At 41.3% G+C, this 18,926-nt stretch overlaps 1 protein-coding gene across 8 annotated transcripts in view; it reads left to right on the top strand.

Moving 5' to 3' along the window:
• The window catches only part of ANKHD1 (ankyrin repeat and KH domain containing 1), a 120,999-nt gene that overhangs the window by 70,898 nt on the left and 31,175 nt on the right, over window positions 1–18,926 (top strand). For all 8 annotated transcript variants that reach the window (XM_068417298.1, XM_068417300.1, XM_068417299.1 and 5 more), the window contains 4 exons: window positions 8,531–9,274; window positions 16,438–16,583; window positions 16,734–16,845; window positions 17,675–17,820. In XM_068417298.1, coding sequence (XP_068273399.1) covers window positions 8,531–9,274; window positions 16,438–16,583; window positions 16,734–16,845; window positions 17,675–17,820 — 1,148 coding nt within the window. The remainder of the gene's footprint in view (window positions 1–8,530; window positions 9,275–16,437; window positions 16,584–16,733; window positions 16,846–17,674; window positions 17,821–18,926) is intronic.

Consider the following 18,926-nt stretch of genomic DNA (forward strand, 5'->3'; position numbering starts at 1 on the left):
CTTTGGATTTCATAAAAATGAGTACCAAACAAATGAAAAGAGTATGTAACTTCTGGTTCAAATCAAACAGCAAAAAGCTATGTACCAGCGTGTGTGCCCTTACAGTTAAATAACTATTAGTATTGCGAAGGGGGTTAGTGTTCCGAGAGTACATTTTATGATGTGTGGGAATCAATGAGAGATTAGTTGATACTGAGTCAGAAGACTAAAGTTATAAGCTTAAAGTCTTGTGTTATTTAATCAAATTATGGAAAGCAAATAGTTGATTGTAGTTTAAGAAATAGCTCTCATTAGGAAAAAAAACCTTATTGCAAACGCCAGCACATACTTCAGGCGTGTCTTTAGCAGTCCTGTGTGGTTGGAGCTGGCACAGAGAGATGGAGTTGTTCTCAGAGGTTCAGGACATGCTTCACGCGTGTCAGCGAAACTAAGCTGGGATGCGTTGCAAGAGAAGTGGCAATCCGGAGTGTCACTGGGGTGACGAAGCATTCCTGAAAACTCTGTGTGCAAAGCTCGTGTGTGTCTCAGATCTTGAGGGAAAGAATGGGATTTTTGTGATAAACCCTGTGTGACCATTGCAGTGACACCTACTCCGCTACTTTAACTGCGATAGTTAGTGTTCTTTGCTGAACTTCCATTCTGAACTTGTACTCACGTGGCTTTAATATACCCGACTTTCATTGTTAGACTGGGGAGACGAGGGGCAAAAAGGAGTGTGGATAAAAGCATGTTCATTATTTCAGTGGTGGGGGGGGAGCAGTCTTCAGTTCTTATGTAACAAAATTGCTTATCCTGGGGAAGACAAAATTTCTTGCCTTCACAGGTAGAAGCAGCCCCCTGAGTTTTGTATCAACTCTTGGCTGCTGGAGGGAGGAGAGGAGCACTCAGCCTTAACCTCAGCACAGTCGGGTTTCTAAGGACCTCGATTAGTTTTGCAAGAAATGCGATAGTAACGGCCTGTTTCCTGAAGAGTTCTTGTCAAGTACAAAACCAGGATACACTTGTGTGTTATTGTTATGATTCAAATATGGTGTGAGGTTTCTCAAGATGAATTTAGGGTCAAATTTTGAATTACATTATTATTCTTCAGTAAAGTGAGAAGGCGTGTGTAATAGTTGTCATTTGCGTAATTATTTTGGCAAAAGATTTAATATCAATGTTTAGCAACTGAAAAGAGAAACATTTCAGAGCTGACAGTGGATCTAGAGAGACTCAGATAAAGGTGATATGCAGAGATGGTAACCGGCTACAGAGCTGAAGAGAAATCAGCCGACAGAAGAAGCAGAATTAGTTCAAGGGACTGAACAGACCTCAACTCTTACGTGCTTAGGAAGGATGGTTTTAGTGCACTGTGTTTAGCATGTGTCTGTTGTGTCCGTGTAAAAGTGAAATCCCTGTAAAGTTCAGCTCTCCGGGCTTTCACGGGGAGAGGCAGCCAAAATCCCAACCCTTCCTTGGGGTTTTGTACTTGCTGCTGCCCTTACTTAAATGTGGGCAGGGCTGCTGAGCAGCCAGCAGCAATTCTGATGCAGCAGCTCAACACGGAGAGTCTTTTGGCTAGAAAAAACAAATGTGCTATTTCTGCAGGAGCAGAGGGTCTCTCCTGTTTTACCCTGCGAGGGTGTAAAGCGCAGTGGCTGTGTTGCAGCTCCACGTGCCCCTGCATCTGGTTCCCTGGGACGAGGGGGTCTCTGTGCTCAGCACATGACGTGGTCGAAAGGAATGCTGGTGGATTTCTTCAGGAAATCAGCTGGTATAATAGCGTTGCCATTGGTAATCTTGTCTGGTTTGTAAGTGCAAGCTGATGTTTGATGGGGTGGGATCTGAAGCTCCCAGCGGTGTTTGTGCAGAGCGTGCCTGGGGAGCGCAGCGGCCTGAACCCACGGCATGTTTTTAGAACATGATTTAAAAACAACATCCTAGTGCAACAAGAGGATGCTCAGGAAGTCTGTGGAAAGCAGCAGGATTGTTTTCTTAGTTGAACTATGTAAGGTGTCTTTAAATATGTCAGCATTTAAAGTAATCTTATTTTTGGACGCTGAGGTAATGGTTATTTTGTAAGTTTTACTCCAGACTTGTTTTACTTCATAGCTAACCTGAAACTGTGCTTACAAATGAACCAATTGGCCTTAACTGAGTGCTTAAAACTGATCAACATGCTGTCATTAGACTTCTCCACTGTTGTGTTTAAGTGGGCAGTAACTTGCAGCATTTCTCGTTTGCAGGGCATGTTTTTTTAGAATTCCCCAAGACCTAAGTGGAATAAGGTCTATTGACCTTAAGTCTATTGACTTAAGTTATCCACGTGAAAGCTGTCCACATCTGCCTTGAATCCCTGGGAAGGAGACTAGAGTTCCTGTAAAGTTGAGCAGGATTTTGGGAATCTGTAAGCTTTTTAAGTGAGACTTTCAATATACGGTATCATACCCCTGTATTCCCATGTTAACCCAGCGGTTTCGTGGCTTGGAGAAAGGAAGGAAGAACAGATTCCACGTAGCTTCAATAGCTACAAATTCAATAAATGTTTTTTTACTCCAGTATCTGACTTTTATGCCTAATACTGAGTTATATACTGGCAGAGATCTCATACATTGTGTGGTTTAATTGAAATAGGGGCCAGGTTAACAGTAGAACTAGAAGGATTATACTGTTCTCCTTGAGGTAAAGGCATTAAAAAAGCAAGCCGATATTCTTGCTTTTCCATTCTGACTCCTTTCAGACTTCTCTACTGCACAGCCCAGCTGCCTGTCCGTTGTTTCATGGGCTTCATCGTCTTCTGATTAGCTCTTGCCACTTCTGCCGTATTTTCTGCCTGGGCCAGCAGCTGACCCAGTTATCCAGGATGAGTTACCAAGTGAAATGCAACAGTCCATGCCTCATGGCTTTCTAACTTCACTAATACTTTCTTAGTAGGCTTTTTAAAGACTTGTTATTCTTTTATGTGAATCTTTAGCAGTGCAGGCAGATGATTGAAAACCAAGACACATGTAGGTCCCCAAGAGCACAAATGTATAAAAATCTTTTCATGGTGGTTTGTGAAATTCTGCTCCTTTGAAGCTTCAGTCACCTTCTTGCCGCTGACTACACATAGCAATTTTCCAGTTAGATACTGTCAAACCACCAGAGGAAACTTGGGAAGAAGACTAAGATTGGAAAGTAACTCAAATTTTGGAATGTCAGACAACTGAGTTCAGTTTGGCTTGGTTTCAGCCATGCAACCATTGGATATCATTGCACCCCTTCCCTGCAAGTTTTCCATGAACAGCTGCAGGAGTGATAAAGTTTCACAAAAATACTGCATGGTTTGCAAGAGGAATGTAGTGAAAATACAAACTGATCTGATCGCTCAGCCCTCCACAAATCATCCTGTTCGTTACAAGGAAGAATTAAGTATGTATTAAAAACAATACAGCAGATTAATTTACTTGGGAAAAGTGGGCTGTTTTTTTTGTTGCCCAGTTAGCCTGATTATACAATATTGTATTTTACATTTGTGTGGATATGGATTGACTGATTGTTTCCTCAGCTTCTTAGAGCTGAATTTCCTACTGATATGAATTACAGGTAAAACACAGAATTTTCATGAAAATTCAATATTGAGCTTATCTTATTCCTGTTGATGAGACTGGTGAATTTTAATTGCAGACTGCAAATCTAGCTCTTGACTTCTGAGTGAAGTCGGATTTTTAAAAAACCTTAAAGTGCAAGAACAGTGAGCAAGCAATTCTGTTAACAAAGCACAAAGTGTGGATTTATGCTGTCTGACATCTGCCTTTTGTGAAGCGAGGAACAGACTGAATCTGGTATTTTGGGTTTGTTGCTGTTTTGGCTTTGTTTTTAAAGTTCTAGGTAATATTACCTGTCAGGATGGCCTGGTGATTCATACAGATTTATATATGAGGTATTGGTTCCAGCAAAGATGATGGATTTGAATGTACAAATATGTATCACACAGTTGACTTTTTTTCTTGCTGTCACTTTTTTTATGCTGGAAGAATACTCTGGATTTTAACTGTTTTCATTTGGATCCACTCTTTTTTTATTTAACAACTGTAGAAATTAAGGAGCTATAAACAAGTCCCAGCATTTCATCTAATAAAAAGTAAAGTAAACTGTTTCAGGTGGTTGCCAAGATGAAAACCACTAGGCTGAAATGCAAGTTGTGTTGACAGAAACTTCCTGAAGAGTGTAATGGATTGTAAAAACCAACCTTTGGTCTTTTTAATCTTCTGAAAAGACCTTAAAAATAAAGTAGTGATTTTTCTTAAACTTTTGTCGCTTGCTCTAAAATACAACAAATGTCTGTCCTTGCTAATTCATCAGTGCTTTTAGGGTAAGATCTGAACTAGGCTTCATTGATGTAAGAAAGTTACGTATCTACTTCATGTTTCTTGGACACTTCCTTGGAGCAAATATCTCTGTCCTCAGACTTGTAGAGGACAGCACCAAGTACCTGCCTGTGCTGCTGCTGGCAAGTACGAGGCTGTTGTTTGGGTGTTGGCAAGTGTAGATGGTACAGCTAATAACAATGTCATTGGGATCAATAAGCTGGTTTTACATAGGTTTATATTGGCCTGGCAGCATCTCACCTGTGCTGCTCTATTCATTGTGGAAGGGTATATATATATAAATTACTTCTTTCTTAGGAGAAGATGCCATCCTATGGATTAGAAGTCAGGGCTAGAAGAGCAAGTTTCTTAAGAATCATAAGCACTCAGGATGAAATACGGTATCAGACTTGTTCGTAGGCAGCAACCCTATGAAGAGTAAACGTGTTTTAAACAAATTTAAATGAGAAGAGTTTAATTGCTTAGGAGAGCCACCTGGGGACTGTGAATATGAAGGTTATTTTTCCGAACTCTTGCTCACAGTGTCTAGGACCTTTAAATGACACTTGCAGCCAGAAGGCATTAAAAACTGGTAATGATGTCCTCCCTGCACGTTATCGGGTGCTCAGGGGACCAGTAACGGTGCTTGGGGGAGCTCATCTGGGTGAACAGACTATTGCAACTCAGGTACTTAGGAGATTATCTACAGTGTACAGGAGAAGTACAGGAGATTTCCATAGGAAACATCTACCTCTCCTTTCCTGGAGAGAATAAGAAGTCAAGAGAAATGGTTGGGAAGGTCTGTTTGTGCAGAGTGGGTCTTACCTTGAGTCGTGTGTGTTGGTCAAAACACTGGCTGAAGACATGTGCGTGCTCTGCAGGAACGGTGGTGAAGGCTGAGTCGGTCAGGTTAGCGACCAGAACCCGTGGGAAGATGGAAATAGGAATAAAAGAGCAACTGGTGCTACTGTTCACAAAATAAATTGGGAAACGGTCGTTTCCGTACTCTGTGGCTTTCCTGGCGTAACCACTCTGGATTTTCTGTCAACCAAACTATTCTTTGTCCTGTAATCACGATTACCTGATGGCAGGTGGTATTTGTGTAGCAACATCTGGATTTCAGTGATCCTCAATCTTCATTTCATACTAAACAAGTCTTCTGAAAGTGGCCAGAACAGTTGCTTCAGAGGCTGGACTGACTGCTTATTATTGCTAGGTTTAATTTTGTAGTTGGTTGGTTGTGTAGAAGATCAATGCTCCACAAATAGATAAATGAACAAAATAAAAAAAGTTGAAGTAATTGTGATCTGGCCTATGATTGGATATTTGAGTCTTACTGTACTTATGTATCTCAAAAGTGAAAGTATAAAGTAGTGTCTTGCTCATAATTATTCACTAAAATGGGCACAGTATTTTTCAGGATATTGTAATATAGAAGAGATTTGGATAAAAAAGGAAATTGCTACTTTTAAATACTTCCAATATTATTATATTATATTACGGTGCCTACATATTCGAAGCTACCAACAACATCTTCCCCTCTGGTTTGAACTGCCTGTTCAGGTGTGCGTGTCAGGTTTAGCGATCTGCTAAACGTTTTTCCTACCCCTCGTCCTCTCCCAGTATCCCCAAGATTACAGGCTGCAACTGTTTTCTGGCATGGAAAGGGTGTTCTGGAACCTGAAAAGTGGCCCTTCTAACTAATTAGAAGCTGATTAAAGTAAATCTCCGCACCTCTTCTGGAACTGGAGAGTCCAGCTCTTCGCTTGCTGGTTTCCTAATGCCTGTCTTCAGAAACTGTCTCAACTTTCCATGGTCATTCCCAGTCTGAGCTGCTGTCTGGGAGCGCTGCCCGCTCTGAGACCGCCCTTGGCTCCTCTGCCCAGTCCAGCTCTCAGTTCCAGGCTGTGCTTCTGCTCTTTCCTTTCTCTTGTGCTTGTAGAAAAGTTTTCCTATGACAGGCTTGTTTTCTCCCCGGGTGGGACTTAATTAAGGAGGACAATATTGGTACTTTATTATCTGGGGGGTATTTGAACTGCAACTTTTCCTTCCTACAGCGTGATGGAAGCTGTCCAGAGCTGCCAGGTCAGGGGAATGCTTGTGTTAGGATGGAAATGGTACGGTACCCTTAGGAACGCCGTTAGACAGCAGTGCAAAGGGTTCCCGTCTTAGTCGCATCCTAAAGACAGGGGTGATCAGCGGTTCGGCTGCTGTAATGTTTCTGCTGCTTCAGCAGTGGAGCAGCTGCGTTTCAAAAGACACCAAGTGACTTTTGTTAATTTCTAACAAAGATGTAGACAAGCATTTCGGAGGTGAGTGCAAATATATTTTTCAAGAGTGGTCTGCAAAGCTTACAGGATAAGTCACACTTTTTAAAACGAAAGGGTAACTAGATAAACCGAAGTACCCAACGAAGCCGAACGGCCAGCAGCTAGTGGCAGGCTTGAGCTCCATATCCACCAACCAGCACACAGCAAGTTATTGCTAAACTTTAGGCAACTTCTTTATTGTCTTCTGAGAAATTGTCTTGGGACTCACGGTTCAGAGACAATAATAGTAGGGGTTGGAACAGGTATTCAGGTTGCACTGCTGACCTGTACAAGGCAGCCGTGTAAAGTACTGAGCTGGAGCAAGAGCTTACTGAAGGGTGTCTGCAGGGGTGGTTGATGCTGGGGTGTTTCCTGGGGTTATTAAGATTTTTGTTATTTCCCTTAGATTTAGATATGGTTTGCTTTCACTCCAGAAAATCTGTTGAAGGTATTCAGCACAGAGTTGGTTCAATTCTCTTTTAATGTTTCCTCTTTCTAAGAGAAAATTCTCTTTTAAGCGAAAATTCGCACTTTTTTGTTGCTTTTTCAATTGGTTCCTGAAAAAAAGATTAATTTCAGAGTGAGGTGTGTGTGACTTTTGTTTTGACAGCAATGCAAAACGAAGTCACTCGTGAATTAGGATTTTGGTGAAGCAAGGCCCAGAGAGAAATAAATCGGTGTTTTAGGAAACTTAATCCTTCCAGAGCTAGTGACTGATCTGGGACTTAGTTCTTGCATCCAGATTTTCACTTAAACTGTGTGATGGTTAGGTAACTTTATTAAGCCATGGCTCAAACTGTACATGATTTTAATTCCCTATGTAGTGATTAATTGTATGAGTCTGCTTTGTAAATAGTCACTTTTTTGCTTTTTTTTGTTTGTTTGTTGGGGGTTTTTTGTTTGGTTTTGGTGTTGTTTTTTTTTTTAAAGAGCTACATGTATCACTTTGGGTATAGCAAATGAGTGTTAGTGCAGAAAATTATTTGATTGGGCTAAAACCTTCCACATTTTTAGTTAAACTTTTTTACACTGAAGTAATAATTACAATTTCAGCACTTAATAGATTCCTATTGGCAAGATGTGGCTGGAGGTTTCACAGCCGTGGCTTTGGGGAAAGCTGCCTTGGGTGGCTTGAAGGCAGCGAGCGCTCCGAGCAGTGCTGCCCTGGCTTGGTGTTCCTTCCTAGGCTCGTCTTGAAGATGATTTTTTTTAAGTCATAATAGTGAGCAGAATTGTTAATTTGTTACTGGAGAGAGGGAGGCAAGCAAGCTGTTAATTTTGTCTCAGAACTTTTTAAAAAGGTGCTAAAGCTTGAAAATATATTTGTATACATGAAGTCTGCACTGGCAGGATTCTGTTTGTAACGTAGAGGTGGGATGCTGTAGTGTTGGGAGAAATAGTAGTTCAAAATACAGATCTTACTGTAGAGTTAGTCTTCTCTCAAATATAGATGACTTTTGCTTCTAACCTTGCTGTTGGACGTTAGCCTCTGCAAGATAGTCTCCGTTTAATTGTTCTGCCCACCAGAACAACTTTGGGAACTCAGTAAATTATTTAAATTGCCTTAGTCTTCGTGCTGATTTCACTTCCCAGATGCATTGTCCTGTATGTCAGAAACCATAAAGATTCCTTATTCCTTAAGATTACAATAGCTGTGTTCAAAGGGATATGAGGATCTATACTGAATATTTCCAGCTATATGCTTTGTCCTTTCTTGTCTTAACATGGAGTGCAGGGTTTACCTTTCTGTGGTTTGACACATGTGCAGTGTTAGTTGTAAAGATTTTTTTTTATTATTATTTTTTAATTTTTTTTTTTTTTTTTGGTGGGTGAGAGGGGAGGTTTGGGGTATCTTCAGCATGGCATTTTTTCAAACATTTTTCATGTGCTTAGGTGCATCCAAGCAGAAGTCAAGTTCCCTGCAGGTAGCAGATAAGGACCTACTGCCACCTTTTCACCCATACCAGCCTTTGGAATGCATAGTAGAAGAGACTGAAGGCAAGCTGAATGAACTTGGACAGAGAATTAGTGCTATTGAAAAAGCACAACTTAAATCATTGGAATTAATTCAAGGTGAACCTTTAAATAAAGATAAGATTGAAGAACTTAAAAAGAACAGAGAAGAACAAGTACAGAAGAAGAAGAAAATATTGAAGGAGCTGCAGAAGGTGGAAAGGCAGTTGCAAATGAAAACCCAACAGCAGTTTACCAAAGAATATTTGGAGACCAAAGGTCAGACAGACACACCACTTCCCCTGCAGCAGCAGTGCCCACTTACAGGGGTCTTCCCAGAAGTGGAAGCCGATAAGGGTCTGCCAGAGGATAACTTTTCAGGGTTACCTCAGGTTGACACAATCTTGTCTAAAGATGACGAGCAACAACAGTCTCCACCACCTGCTGAACAAATAGAGTTTGTCCCTATCCAGCCTTTGCCAGCACCGCAATGTAATTTTTCTGGTAATTTAGGTTATAATGGGACAGAGTCTCTTGAACTTCAGAAAGCATTAGGGAATCAGCAGAATGTAGGACAGCAGCAGCAAATTGCTGGGCAGGGGCTCTTAGTTCAAGAACCAGACGGATTAATGGTTGCCACTCCAGCACAGACGCTTACCGACACTCTTGATGACCTAATAGCAGGTGGGTTAAGAAATATACCTATTTTTGCATTAATTTGTGTGCTGAGTTTCCCTCTCTCTCCTTCCCTCCAAAAACATCTTGGGGTTTTCCAGTTTGGGAATACTTGCTTAAAAATAAAGTTCCTGATTAGTGCTATTAATCCTAACAGTGACTTCCAATTCTAACATGAGACTTTTAAATATCTTTTTTTCCAAAGTGCAAAACTTCCTGTACTGGAGACCTGTTTTAGCCCCTTTGGCCTCATCTTTTTCTGTGCTGATTAAAAAGCCTTATCATGAGTAGTGCCCATGAGGAAACCTGAAAGCATGACAGTTTTATGTCTTCTGGAGGATTATCTATGCAGGCTTGTACCTCAGTGACTTTTTTCAGTGTAGTTGCCATCTCTACAATAATAAGCCAAATTATTGTCACTTGTATGGACAAATGTGTCCCTCTCCTTCCTGTTCGAGGTGTTGCTACAGTTTAAACACAACCTGGAATCAGCGCACAACCACTCAGTTCTGTTAACGGCTTGTGTTTTCAGAGTACCCTCTAAACCCTGGTTGTTGTACAGGAATATCTGCTTGTTAGATATAACATGGCAAAAATGTGTCCTGTTATCTGGATGAAAAACAAATATCCAGACATCCTTCCATTTGTTGGTAACGGTGTGAAGAGGAATGGAAGTTCCCACACGTTGAGTTGTGTGAGTCTTGTGGAAACAGAGGTATCGTTTTGGTTGACTTCATTTCATGGATTTGACTAGGATTGATGTTGCTGCTGGAGGTATGTAGGATATAGCCAGTGTTGTTTGGTCTGTAGTTGTTTTTTTTTGTTTTGTTTTGTTTTTAATTTGGTGTTTTTCAACTTTTCTTTGCACCTCATGTCTGTCCCTCAGCCCTTATTTTTCTGTCTTCCCCCACCTCCCTGCTTCGTAGTCACTGCCCTGTCCTCTTTTAAGTTCATGTCAAGGTTGTAGAAATGTGCAGTACGACCTTTTGCCAGCCATTCCTGTGAGCTTGTAGAATGGTGATTGCATCGAGCTCGTGCAAGCCAAGACTACCTGCAACTTTGCAACCTGCCATGGAAACCATAGTTGGGGGAATAGTGTGGTGTGGTGTACCAGCTCCCCTGAGCTGTACGGTGTAACTCAAAGCAATCCTCTTGTATTATAGAGAATCGGTCTTAGTTCCCCCTTTTCTGACACGGTGTGCCTCCCTCCCCCCCTCTACGGTTGCTTCTCAGAGTATTCAGCCAACATTAAAACAAAAATGCAATTGGATTATTCTTCATTTGTATTGCTCAAGATTTAGTGTAGTGTATGAGGAGGAAAATTTGAATGGTTAACTCAAAACATAATCAGCAAGGGCTTAATCTTTGGAGTAGTTCCTGTTGCTGACAGTTTAACCGTGTAGTATGTACCCTTCATGGCTAGCAGCTGAGTATGAGATCCAAAGTGTTCAGTGCACCCAAAATGAAAAACTGCTGCAGTCAGCTGAGTGCAAGAACTGTGCTGTTTGAGAAAAGATTGCAAACAACCAGAAAAACTTCATCTTAAAAATAATTTTATAAACCTTGAATAGACATTGGTTAATTTTCTGAAACTGGTCACTGTTTTTGCGAAGTAATTAAGGACATTTTTTGCTAAGAAATGAGATTTACTAATTTCAAAAAATCAATACAAATAGCACGCTCTTCTACAACTCTTCGAAACTGTATTCACAGAAATGCAACCCAGGAAAACTTCAGCTGTCCAGTTCCAGAGGCTCCTGCAAAAATGTATTGATGCTGCCTTATTGAAATATATTTTCTTCCGAAATTCATGTTTGTTATACTTCCTCCAAAAAATTGCTGGAAGAGAATTAGATATTTTGCTCACTTTTAAAATCCAGACTGTGTAAAAGTGACCCCTGTGTAAATTATAATCCTACTATATCTCAAATTTATGTACATTTAAAAACAAACTGTAGATGTACCTCCTCATACTCCAAACTCTTTGATCCATGTTTAAAATGCACTTGACCTTTTTCCACAGACTTGCCGCCCATTAGTCCTTACTTTTGTAAAGAGATTTAGAAACTGTTATGAGAACTGATTTTTACATGCGTGCTGCAGATGCCAGATAAAATTATTAAGGGGCTGCTTGTGCCTGGTGCGCGGGAAGCCTGTCTCTTAGAGGAGCTGTGGCTCGCACTCGAGTGTGCCGATGAAGTGTCTCCCTCGATCATGGTACCACTGGTGGAGCTGCAGGAATGGTGGTGAGCGACTCTTGGTTTAGAAGAGGTATGAACATTTTTATTCCTGCTGAGTCTTCCAGTTTGTATGGGGTCTACTTCAGAAGCACAGAAATATTAAATCAACTTTTCGCCCTTGCACTGAAACACCTTTCGCTGTTGATCTTACCAGTGGCGATGTAAGAGGCAAATTTTTGAAAGTCTCAGTTGAGACTAGTTGTAAGGGAGAACATGTATTTCTCCAAAGCCTCAAATCTTTATTTTGCTGACTAACTTAATTGTGACAACATACATAAATGGAGTATTTGTCTTGCCAGTCTGTTGGCATAATCTGTCAGCTGCTAGGTTGTTGAGACGGTTGATGTCAAGGTGTGAAGTGCTGGAAGTCTCGTTGGCAGTCAGTCACTGGCAGACGTGTACCTGAGTCCCCTCTTTCATAAAGCTACACCAAAGTAACCGAGTAACCTTTGGAAAGTCAAGTGGAACCTAAAAATGAAGCAGCTCTCTCCACTCCAGAACGTTTTGGTTGTAGTGGAGTTTATTTAGATGTGCCAAAGCAAAAATCTTGCAACTAATCCTGTCTTTGAAGGTGTGACTTATTACAGTCAAAATTTTAATTGGGTTTACAAAAGAGAGAGAGATGTTGAGCAGTTTAGAGTGGGAAAAAAATAAATTATTTTGGATCACATCTTCTAATGCATCTTCATTACTCAGCACACATTTGGTTTCTTGCAGCATCTTGTCTAGCATAGTTGGAGTTTCATTTCAGTTCACGTTATGCATTTACTGTAGTAGATTTCTTAGTTGGCAGTATCTGAATTGAGGCTTTTTTGCTGGTTTAGGATATTCAAGATGAGGAATTTTCTTTGCTGCTAGGTTTTGTCTCTAGTTGAAATATTTTTATTCCTGTTTGTTCTACTCAGCTGGTATTTTTAGGCAGGAGGTGGCATCTCTGTGTGCTTCTGCCTGATGCTCCTCCTGCGAGCTCCCATTTGTATACTGAAATTCCAGGTGTGTTTTGAGAAACTTTATTAACTGTTACTTGGTTCTGAAATTCTGCTTGTGGTCGGTTATACAGAATTGTGGTATTTGAAGGTAATGGTTTGGAAGGTGACATCTGAGTTACTGTATTTAGGATTGCTGTTTGGCGGAAAACTGGTTACTAGGATAATCGGGAGTGAGAAGTGGTGACTCGTAAAACGAGACCCAGTTCCCAATATGCAAAAGCCTCTGTGCAGTAACACGTTACTGAGAGGCTGCGTGGGCAGGCTGAAAGACTGCTCGGTCATGAAAAAGGATTCTTTGTCCTGAAAATCCCAGTTCCTTTGAGGAATGGGGAGCTGAAATCCAAGTCCAGTATTCATGAACGTCCATGCTCGCGGCATGACAACGGTTAGGTAGATGCAGTTTCAGACTGCAGCTGCAATCTCATCCAGACCTGCTTGCTTGAGGTTCTGCCAATGCCTCCAGAGTCGTACTTAGATAAAATGCCAAGTTCGTTCTTACTTTTGTTTTACTCATGTTTCCTGCGATATTTTTTTCATAACTTTGGAAAATAGTCATCCATGTCTTTGGAGACCTGTCTTTGACTTCACACTGAGTCAAAGAAAGTCCCTTTGGAAAGTTGCAAACCCTTCTTAAAACGTGGGGAACCTGGAATTTGACGTGTGTAGAGTAATTTTTTTTTAATACAAGCCTTTTGAGTATTGAAGTCTATGGAAACATCCAAAACCTATGTCACAAAGTAGGTATTTCATAAAGATCTGAGGTACACATTGTGAAAATTGATTTTTATTTGTTTTTTTTTGATTGATGCCTGGCTATGAGCGTGTTTATCGATACCCTTCCTGGTGAAAAGACAAAACGCCTGTTCAGTCGGAAGCAACCTGCATGTTGGAAAGTTTCCTTCTTGTCTTCTCAGAGGGTGAAAGCAGCACATTTTTTTAGTCTGTTAAAATCCTGTGGCACAGCATAGAGATGCTGAAGGTGATTGCCCCCAACACCTGGTTTTATGCCCTGCAGCAGTTAGCCTTTCCTCTTGGAGTCACGGCAGCGCCAGCGCTGCTCTCCACTGCCGAGCTGCAGCGCTGCAGTCGTTCCTGCAGATTCCTGAGATGAAAGTCAGGAGTGGGTATGGTGGCATTGCCCCTTGGGGAGACTGCACGTTAGCTTCTGGCGCTGTGATTATGACCTGCAATTGGCAAGATGTCCTTGACTTCCCTGGCGCCGGTGTCAGCCCAATGAAGCCATCCCCAAGGGCACCGCCAGGCTCCTCCTGGTAGCGGGAGGCAGAAGCAGAGAGGTGGCTCGCCCCTTGTGTCCCATCGGCAGGATGACCGTGTCTCCCTGGATGGGATTCACAGGAGCAGTAGCTGTCCCATGCTCCATGATCGAGGTTGGTAATCCAGAAACGGACCTGGGGAAATATGAGTTAACTCAAATGTCTGCAGAGGGGTGTTGGATGCATTGTTGCAAGATCATCTTTGACTTAAAAGTCTGTATGTTTTTGTGTAACTTAGGCTGAACGCAGTCAGCCCCATGAAACTGGAGGCAGAAGTTCTTGGACGTCTTTTGTTCCACAGAGCATGAATTACGTTGATACTCCCCTGGGCCAGCTTGCCAGCCACAGGAAGGAAATAGAAAATTGTACTTTACAAAATCTCGCAGTTTTATAAACTCAGTAGTTACAGAGGGGGTGATTAATCAGTGGGCCTTGTAGGGCTGTTTGTTAGAATTTATTTTAAACAAGAATTTGGGGTATCAGTGCAGGGTTTATCTGCATTTCTGCTGCCTTTCGTGTGTTCTCTCACGTTTGACATCGTTGTTAACTGTGCACGTGAAGTGCTTAGCGCACACTCATATGTTTCAAGCACATGATGAAAATCTAAAGTATGCAAGAAATACTTGGACATTTTCAATCATGGTTGTGAAATGTAGACAATTTGTGGAACCTGTAGCAGCAACACTGAATATATTACATGAAGGACCCTTGAACTGGCTCAAGAGGAGTCCCTCTGCGTGCCCCTGCTGTGTGTGCCCAGCACGTGCACGTGTTTTTAGATATATCTGTAGTTGCAAGATCTGAAAGCATTGAGCCTCTGTCCTTCATGAGGAAGGACCAGTTTGATTTAATATAAGTCCTTAACAGAGTGATTTGGTGTCTTGTATTTTGGAAGGAATAATCTTTTAGAAATCCAATTAGTATATTGCACTTCAGGGCATTGAGCAAGAAAACAATTGTATTGCATTAATTAACGCTCATCTGCGGCTGTAAGTGGTAATCCATAGCAAGCAGATGAAGCGTGGGAGCTTTTCTATTTGGAAGTTTTAATACAAACCTGACTTGCTCGTGAAGGTTGTAACGTGAAGCAAAAGTCAACTCTGAATTCAGATGCAATACTTTGTTGCTTAAATGTGGTAGCCAAATGTTAATGCTGGGTTTTGCCTGTGCGCCAAGGAGAATGCTTTACTTAAAAAACACAGTTGAAAGCTGTCACCTCCCAAAATTTCAGTGACAAACCCCCTCCATGTTTCCAGCATCCAACTGAAGTGACCCATCTCAGCTTACTCCAGTCTGTCTTTTTTCTTTGTCGTGCATATGCAGTCCTGTAGGCTGGATTAGTGGTATTAGGGGTCATGTTGAGGATTTTCCTAAGACTTTCCCATCTGCACCATTTTCCTGTGAGTAATTGCTGGGGTGTAATTTGTCAATGGAATGGGGAAGGTTGAGCTGGGAAAGGTTTGCAAAAATTTCTGTGTCATACGCAAGTTTCATCCTTCATCTTCCCTTATTGCTTGAAACACTTGGACAAAAGCAAAATGTTGCTGCTTATTTCTTACCTGCAGTTGTTAAGTGTTTTGCATCAGTTGCTTGTTCCAGGAATACTACAAAAGAGTGTGTGGTTTAGAATAATTAAAGCTAACCAGGTATTCCATCTAATGAGGCTGCACAGTTCAGAGGTTTGGCAATCCAGCAGTGACAGTGCTGGTCAAAGCCAGCTGCTGTAGTAGCACGGCTTATGGTAGGTAGAGTGCGTAGGTTTGTTAGACCTTCCTGCCAAGTAATCCCAGCTGAGCCCTAGGTTTGTTTGGGCTCCCCTCAGAGAATATGGTTACAGGGGCAGGCAGAGGTCTTGGCCCCGCGATACCTATGTGCAGGGATATTCCTCTGCTGGTTCTGGTAAAGCTTCATTTAAAACTAGTTGAATAAAATCTGATTCTCAATTGCCAATTTTTCTTTTTAATTGTTAATTTTTTTTTTAAAAAAAAAAAAGAAGATAAAGTTTCATTCCTTGTATCCCTGAGCTGCGCCAGACTTCAGGATGAAATCTTTTACAGTCTGTGGATCAACCAGAATAAATTTTAGGGAGCACAGACAGTTTTTCAGCTTTCTTGTTTTTGTTGGCTGCCCCCTCCTCTCTGCTTCTCTTCCACCCTTCCTGGGTTGTTTTAACTCTGAGACACGATTAATGGTGTAAGTTGCTGTCAGTCATCTTGTTTTGAAGACCTCTGGAGACTAGGTGTGCACTAACCTTTACCTGAAGAACTTTGAATTCCAGAATGAGACTGTATTTCTGAACGTTAGCTTGGTGTTCTGGTGATAAGTCATTGCGTGCTTAGACTGAGCACATGATTGAACTCTAACAGTGAAGGTTACAATTTGAAAAGGATAACTAATAATTGTCATAATTCCTACTCGTAATGCATACAGACTAATTCATAAAATTATTTTCTAACTTAACACGGTTTGGAGACGATACTTACACTGTTTCACTGCCGGAAAGCTGCTTTGTGCAAGACACCAACTTGTTTGTTTTTAGGAACACTTAATTTGTTTCCCCCGCTACTGTTTTCCTATTAGACTGTTGCAGTTCTACGGGACTAAATATTTTTTTGTATAAAATGTGGCATTGCAGAGAGTGGATTAATAACGTGGTGTTAACTTTTCAGCTGTGAACAGCAGAGTGCCCAGCAGCTCCACCAGCTCCTCGCACACTACGGAATCCCCCACGCCCGAGCCTTGTTCCCAGGCACCTAGCAACGGGCCGTCACAGTCGGTGCTGCCTATGTATCCTTCGGTCGACATCGATGCACACGTGAGTAATTGCATTGGTTTTGAGTGGAATTGCTTCCTGATAAGTTCTGAAATACTCATTTTAATTGAGTATGGTCTTAAAAATGTTAAAGTTCTCTTAAAGTATTTTTAATTTCTGAATATCTGCTTCTTTTTCTTCCCAACCTTGAAGACTGAAAGTAACCATGACACTGCTCTGACCCTTGCATGTGCGGGAGGTCATGAAGAACTTGTATCTGTACTGATAGCACGTGGTGCCAATATTGAACACAGAGACAAGAAAGGTAAGCTAAAACACTGAAACAGTCTGACCACGAACTACAACTTGAAACAGTGAATTTCAAATTGGGATTTGGGATTCTGTGCTTCAGAAAATTACCAAAGCTTGCAAAAACATAAATTGCATTCTTGCACTTCATGTACAAATATTGGCCATCTAAAGCTGGTGACACTGCGTGCCTTTCTATCTGTATTTTTGAAAGGAAGTGCAGCTGGGTGGTATCTTAAGCAGATTTGTGAAATGTGAAGCACTTTTGTCCTTATGATTCACCCTCTACAAAAGGCCTTAGCGTGCTAGATGGAGCGGCTAATGGGGGTAAATATCAAATCTTGGCTGACAAAGCTAATGGGGAGTAGTTGTCAGGTTGTGTGTCGTATAATAAGAGTTCAGCAAAATCTCAAATCTTTTAGAGCTGAGAGAGCAAAACCACCATGCCTCTCTCCTTGGAACTCACATTGACCACTGGAAATAAGCAACATGTGCAGTGTGGATGTTCACTTGTAGGAGCTTTAGTAAATAAGAATTAAGTGGAAAGCTGTAACTTCTGTAAGAGATGAGTTGGTTGGAACTTAATCCACACTGATGAGTGCAAGTACTGTTTAGATTTCTTTTGAACAGCCTTTAATGATATTTGGCTGGAATCGGAGCCTAGATGTGTCAGGGTCAGAGGTCTAGGAAAAGATCTGAGATCGTGTACCAGGAAACCCGCAGTCTGAGGAAGACATGTCTGATCAATAGAAGTCATTGTGAATTAACCCTTTTGTGCATTTCTGCTCCTTAATAATACTTCTGAGATTCTCAAGGGTGCTTTTAACATGATCGCTTGTTACTAGGTTTTACGCCTTTGATTCTGGCTGCAACTGCTGGACATGTTGGCGTAGTGGAAATTCTTCTAGACAAAGGTGGCGATATAGAAGCACAGTCTGAGCGCACAAAGGATACTCCGCTCTCGTTGGCATGCTCCGGTGGACGCCAAGAGGTACAAGCATATTTGTCCTCAATGGGTTTGAATTGGGTTTTGTAGATAGTTTTTTGTACAGTGTTGTTTTTGATGGTATAATGTATCATCCTTTTTCTGGAAGATTTTTAACCTGTATAAGTGTAGCTAATTTAAGTCTTTTTCTTCTTCCAAGAGGAAAGGGAATTTATTCTTTTCTCCCTTGGCTGTCCCTGTTTTGTTAGCTAATGGTTGTTATAACTTGTGGTCATTCTTCTGTTGAGGTATCCTTGCAAGATAAGGACTTTTGTGAGAGAGATAGAGATGTTTTAATGCGTAGCTTTATTCACTGAACACTTCCCTTATGCATCCTCCCTGCTCTCAAAACTAAAACAGCTGGTGCAGGCACAGAAGGTCAGAAACTGGTATTTTGTGATGGCAGTACATGGTTTTAGTGGTGATGTGCAGGGCTGATACGTGCAGATGCAATGCAGGGCACGTTATAGTAGTCTCTTAAGGATCTTTCAGTTTTCTCTCAGCTTTTTTTTTTTTTTGTCCAAATAAGTTTTGTTAAATCCTTCCTACTTTAGTCATGGGCATACTAGCTTAGAAGATGGCATGGAGATGGCAAAGGGCTCTGTGCCAGATATGGAAGTGGTAGGTTTTGGAACTTGTAGGGATTAAAACAGTTGGCCAAAACTGGGAAGTTTCCACTTTGACTTTTGAATTGCAGATCTTTAACAGTAAGAGTGCTGCTCACAAATAAAAGGAGAAATCAGTGTGGCCTGTGATAGCATTACTTGTTGGACTACTTAAGTCTTTTGTTCTTCCTCTTTATTTTTTTTTTTTCCTTATGCCAGAATCTACCTCTTATGTTTCTGGCTTAGCAGCTTGTGCGGCAGCCTTTTTTCTGGCTTCTTTGAAAATCAGCTAGCTTATGTTAGTAGTAAAATGAGGCCCACTGAAGTGCAGTACGTTACCAGAAATGTTTTAATTTTTCCCCCTTTTATTTCTCTTCAGCAGCTTCTGATAGAGAAGTCTTTCCTCATGCTTGATCTATTAACGTCAGTCGATCTGATTTTTACCCTGTATTGTGTTGGAAAGACCATATAATACAGATGGTCAAACTTGGCTCAAGTGTCATTTGA

The sequence above is a fragment of the Nyctibius grandis genome, chromosome 22 (genome assembly GCF_013368605.1).
Source record: "Nyctibius grandis isolate bNycGra1 chromosome 22, bNycGra1.pri, whole genome shotgun sequence".
Classification (NCBI taxonomy): domain Eukaryota; kingdom Metazoa; phylum Chordata; class Aves; order Nyctibiiformes; family Nyctibiidae; genus Nyctibius; species Nyctibius grandis.